Consider the following 6,047-nt stretch of genomic DNA (forward strand, 5'->3'; position numbering starts at 1 on the left):
TGCTGAACCTACAAGAGATGCAAACATATTGGTATTGCTGAGTTTAAAGTGAGAACTAAGAAGTCGGCAGAGGAAACCAACACATCACAGAAAAGTGCCCACCACTCAGATTTAGTCATAGGGATGTTGTAACATGAATTGGTATTTTCTGTTTTACATGCCACACTTTCTATCGTCCCCCACGTTAGTCTACTATATGCTGCACAGACTGGGGCTCTCTTCTGCTCACGCATGTGGCAGTCATTCCACGGGCTTTTAACCAAGACTTACATAGCTCATCACAATCCTTTTTCAGGGTGGCATTTTAGGGCATGGAAAACTCAACTACATCATGAAAGAGCAAGCACTCGCAAACACTGGCAGCGTTGCTGAGGCAAGAGTGATGCTTCTGCTTTTGCAGTAATGTTGCTTGGTTTCACCAACCAAAAGAATAGTTCTCTTCCTTCTCTTCAAGTGATGTACTGGACCCGCTTCACGTGGTAATCACTGCAAGTATCACTTACATAGAACACATGCAACATAACTCCTACTAACATGAATAACTGCACTGTGAGGCCAAGAACTGACAGAAATCCAGAGTGTTTGTGACCATAACCACTACCCAGAAATACAACTTAACAACCTAAGCCAGCTTCAAAAGAGCCTGGCCACATGTAAAGTGCAGACATGTACTAAAACAAAAATTAGACACTTTTTCTGACTTCAGCAGCTGTATCTTCTCTTCAGAACTATACCTTGTGATTTTGAGAGCTCCATTCTGCACATTTCAATCTCACCTAGAACTGTAGCCCTCCATTGGTATTTGTGCAAATACAGTTAGAATTTGGGGTGGGGTTTTTTTCCTGATCATCTGAAAATCCATGTTCACTATCAAGATTTTTATTCAAATTAATTATCTTACATGCAAAATATCCTAAGGCTATCTCTCGGGTGTTGTGGGCTTCCACAGCAAGCCCACCTGCCATAAGAGTTGGCTGCTGCAAGCTATTCCCCATGCAACATGCTTGGAACGCTTTTTTAGCTTGGAATAAATAATGGGGGAAACCTCAGGACTCAGAATTCTGAGTGTTGCTTGTGAGTCTGACTTTGCTTGCAGAAATGCAAGTGGTGAAAGGGCATGTGACAGAGTTAATGACATTCTAACAAGCTTAAGGGAAAGTCATCCAACACTTAATAATTAAAATAAGAATAGAAGCATTAAAACTTCAGGTCTCCTCATGAAACACCCCTGCTACCATACAGGCAACTCAGGTTAGTACTGTCTCCCTCAGTACTGTGCTAACTAGCATTAGATTATATACTGCGTGCTCTAACTGCCAGCCAGACACATGTAAATCTTTTAATCCTTGGTAACTACTTGCCTCTCAAATTAAAAACAGAGTCTGGGGTTTTGGTTTGTTTGTTTATTTGTTTACCTGTTTTCCATCAATTTCTGTCACTTCTTCCTGAATGACAACCAGCTGCAAATCAGAACTGGATGCCAAAGGCCACTTGTGAACCATGATGCGAACACTGACAGTTCCCAGGTGCTGCTGATCCGGTAAGTTATCAAAGTTTCTGTTCTCCACTGTTAACACACAATGCCACAGTTTTCAAAGAGGAACCACCCAACCAGAAAGCAATATACAGCCATGGGGCAAACAGTTGCAACTCTGATGCAGATGCCTTTTCACACACAGCATCTGAATGGAAAAGTCATTGCAACTACAGAAGACCACTAGCGTCAAACCAGAGATGCCTGAACAGTTGTACAGAAGTCTGTGCTATGCTGATGCTCTTAACACTTCCAGTAACCACTGTTAGATGCGGTAATAATCTGGCCAACAGGTAAAACAGATGCCATTGTTTTTTACCAGTATATCACCAAATCAAACTTGGAGCAGGACTCACGGTACAATGCAGCAGACAACAGCAGCACTGTACAATCCCCAGACTGAGGGAACATGCAAACAATGTCACATCCCTGCCTCTGCGGTTTGCATTTAAACAGTCTAAGCAGCACTCTTTGGCTCCGCTATTGCTGCATGCTTATTTCAGTTGTTCAAAGGAGGTCGTAAGAGCAGTGCCGTAGTCCAGCCAGCCACCTGTGTGAAGATCTTGATGCACACAATGTTCCCCTTCCTCTCACTACAGAAACAAATACGCTGTTTTCCATGCATACTGCATATACTAAAGATAACTGTCAGTTCCCTCATACATGTTTTTTTCTGCCCCTGGCTCTGCTTTCATATGTGACCAGTGACACCTCAAACTCTTCCTACCCAAAAGCTTTGAGCTATTTCAACCATCTAATACTCCACAAGTACAGAGAGAACTGCCTTTCTACCCTCACCATTTCTGTGTAGGCTTAGCATCCTTCTCCCAATTACCATGCCTCTACTGCAAGTGAAGGCATACCTCAACTGAAGTGCTGCAGAAGTGGCAAGGAGTGCAGATAACAAGACCTCTCCAGCATGCAGATAGCAAGGTACATGAAGTGAGACTGAACTGGCCTCTGTTTCTAAGCCACCAGTGCTGTGTGTCACTTGCAGTGCTGAGCCACAGATGCAATGTGAGGGAAGGCCGGACTAGTGTCTTTCAGTTTCACAGCAACAACTCAGTGTTTGTTACTTTTATGCTATGATCCCTCTCCTCATAAAGCTATTTTGCTTATTTTAAGTACAAAAAAGTACTTTCTGGCATCATACAGCAATATCTTCTAGTGTGAAAAATGGCAGAAGAAGAGGTTAGAGAGAAAAAGAAAGGTTCCTTCCAGGCGTGAGCCAGAGCACTAACCTGTTTGCTGAATGTTTTCTGACTTACTGCAGCAAGCATACATTAAAGGACCAAGCCTCTCAGATACCAAGCCGCCGAAGCTCCCTGTGCTCCCAGCCTTTCACGTGTAAGGCTGCTCGATCCCCACTACATTCAACAGGAGCAAAAGATACGCTTCCAAAATGGACAACTGTGGGAACATAGGTGCCAGGCATGAGCTGACAACAGCATCAAGACCATAGTATTCAGGAGACTTGGTCTCTAATGTTCAAGAGCATGAATATTTGGCTCAAGTTTAGTTTTTACATACATTCAGGAGTATTTAGCCCTTCTGTTAACAGGTGACAAGTATCTCAATATTTCTTTGGCGTTTTGCAAACATTATCTGAATCTATTGTTGAGCACTTACTAAGTATAAACATTACTTTACAGATAACAAGTGCTGAGGTCTCAGGCCCAAACATGGAGAAGGAATGTTCCAGGATCCTAGCTCCCAGGTCAAGTCAGTATTTTCCCTCACTCTTTCAAGTTCATGTTCACTGCAAGCTATAAAGTTATGATTTAGTAAATTAATATGAACTACAGTAGAGTGATCAGTACCTCTCAGAATTAGTCAATAAAATCATATCTATTTTTCTGGAGTCAATTATCTTGTAGGTAGATGACATTTTGCCATGATTTTCTACCCTACGATAGAAAAAACAGAAGCAATAGGAACATAATTATCCCAGAAAAAAAGAAATTACTGCTTTCCCTCTCCAGGAAAGAAATAGCATCAAATTATTATTTGATCATGCTTGGGAAGGAAGCGTTCAAGAAACAAGGTCATGGCTCAAAGCAGTAATTTAGAAAAAGCATTAGTACTGTAAGTAAATGTCTGATTGTAAGGAGAGCATGACTTCAGAAACCAAGCTAGAGCCTGACTGCACCTGATACAGCAAGAGATCATTCTGTATGCAACAGAAGCTTAGATCAAACAAGCATAATGGCCCTTGTTTAATTAATTATACAGTATACTCTGTATCTCAAACAATGACAGTACTTTCTGGCCTTTCATGAAAGGGGTAGCATGAAATCAGTGGCAGTTTCGAGGTACTTCAAAGTCATTAACCACTGCAGGACACTAGCAAAACTGCAGTATTTTTCCTATAATACCCTATCCAGCAGAAAGTTACTTGTCCAATAGACACAGAAATGAGATAAATAAAAGATCTTCCTAACAATAATTCATCCTTTTGTTGTTGAATCTCCTTTTGGATATATGCCAACCAACATAGGGGCACAGCCATTAGCAGGGTGGAGTTGCATCCTTCTGTTTACATTGTCTAGCTTGTCCTGCAAAACATTCTTTTGAGAAGATAGGCAGAGTCTGGATTTCAGATTAGACCATTTACATATAAGCATTTGAATGTGGCGAGAACAAGGCAGTACAATTTTTTCCACACATTTTAATAGCAAAATTATCCTACCCTGCTTTTGCAACGCTCAGGTTTGCAGAGTACAAGACCACGTAGTCATTTGTGAACTTTGGTTACTAGATAACAGGGAAGCCAAATAACCCAGGGGGTAAAAAAAAAAAAAAAAAAAAAAAAGGAGAGAGAGAGAGAGAATACTCACATATTACTGTTTGACATGTAATGTGGGCAACGCCGCTTTTCATAGGAAAATCATTTAGATATACCTGTCCATTAAGATAGGTGATATTAAAAATAACCTGGAAGAAAGACAGACAGAATGAGTGCGTGGTTCCCAGCCCTAAGCTACAGTTCTCTTCTCGGAGGAACACACTTCATACTGACTGACGTCAGACAAACCAGTATTTTTGCACCCACATGCAGACTTTGTTTACTGCATATTAATTCACTGAATAAATAGAAAAACCGGACGAACCTGTCCCTTCTGAAATTCTCCACTGGTTTTCAACATCGTAACATTGACTCTGATCATTTCCTGGAAAACAACAGTGAGAAGAGAGGTAAGCTTCTGAGAAAACACATAAGCCACTGCAGGCCACAGGCATCTCTCACACACTGTCCTGACAGAATGACAACGTGCAATCCCCAGAGCACATTCCCAGGCAGATGGAAGAAAGAGGAATATGCTTACTTGTTTATTCTAAGGTTTGGTTTGGGTTTTCCCCCCTTATTAATACAGAGGATTGATGAGTATGAATGACAGCTGCATCCCCTTATGTATAGGGTTGGGGTTTTTTTAATGAAGATAAAAACATAATAATCAAGCTAAATTCTCAGGAGAATTTGTTTCACATGAATATAATGGAGAAGAAGTCTCATATTAGCTGAAAAATAGAGTCTACAAGGTAAAAATCAGATTCTCTGTAGGTGTTTTTAAGCACTCAGTCTACAAAGCGAAGCATAATTTAATACATGTTAGCCTATACTGAAGAACACTCAGTTTTGTCAGTGTCAGCAGTAATACTGTTTCTTTTCTTTGGTTATTCTCAAATTATGCCACACCAGACACCTCCAAACTCACAGCTAATGGGGATTTGCTTCTTTCTTTCAAACCCTAATTGCTGTAATTTACTGACTCATTCTGTCCTCTTACTTCCCCCTTTTAATTTCAGGGGCTGCTTTGCAGATGGGACCTTGCATCTCCCAGGCTTGCCCCTGACAAAACCTACAAACAAAAGCCAAATTTCTCTCTGGGACATAGACAAAAGCAACAATTGCCACACTGCTTTCCTGGGTCACCTCTTCAAAAATAATGTTAAACTCCTTATTTGCCTTTTGGGAGACTTAAATGATTATAATCATATTTCATTTTCCTCTCAAAAACTTTTCCATACCTTCAGCATCATCTTTAGCTCTGTATCTGAGTCATGGTTTTACAACTAACAGTTAAAAAGTGAGTCATGTCTCAGTATGAAAGTTGAACTTGCTCAGAATTTAAATAAATAAATACATACATAAAGGCTTTTTGTTTGCAATTTTTACAAAACACTAGATTTTCAGCCAGGAAATGCTTGAAATATACAGTACCTAGCATAATATAGTCCCAGTTCATGAACAGAGAGCTTCTGAAGTGCGACTCTAATGTAGAAAAATCCTTAAAACAATGGATGTTAATTAGTATACACAGGTAGCCAGGAGTACCAAAATCTGATTCAGCGTAAACGCGGCATTATGAGAAGCTTGGTTTAAAATGTAACAGAAATAAGCTTTTGGTTGGAAATGACTTGTCACTGACGCTTCAAACTCATTTGTCAAATCAGGAAAACTCTAGCCACTGAGACCAGAGAGAAATCTCCTTCTCAGTGCTCCTTCCAGAAA

General features: G+C 40.4%; 1 protein-coding gene across 1 annotated transcript in view; it reads right to left on the reverse strand.

The window, feature by feature from the left end:
- The window catches only part of GINM1 (glycoprotein integral membrane 1), a 9,184-nt gene extending 4,492 nt beyond the window's left edge, over positions 1-4,692 (reverse strand). The window contains exons 1-3 of the mRNA XM_010133626.1: positions 4,645-4,692; positions 4,372-4,468; positions 1,410-1,567 (exon numbers count right to left, since the gene is read on the reverse strand). Coding sequence (XP_010131928.1) covers positions 1,410-1,567; positions 4,372-4,468; positions 4,645-4,680 — 291 coding nt within the window. The 5' untranslated portion in view covers positions 4,681-4,692. The remainder of the gene's footprint in view (positions 1-1,409; positions 1,568-4,371; positions 4,469-4,644) is intronic.
- Positions 4,693-6,047: the final 1,355 nt, after the last annotated feature.

This window comes from Buceros rhinoceros, unplaced genomic scaffold (genome assembly GCF_000710305.1).
Source record: "Buceros rhinoceros silvestris isolate BGI_N320 unplaced genomic scaffold, ASM71030v1 scaffold3473, whole genome shotgun sequence".
NCBI lineage: Eukaryota > Metazoa > Chordata > Aves > Bucerotiformes > Bucerotidae > Buceros > Buceros rhinoceros.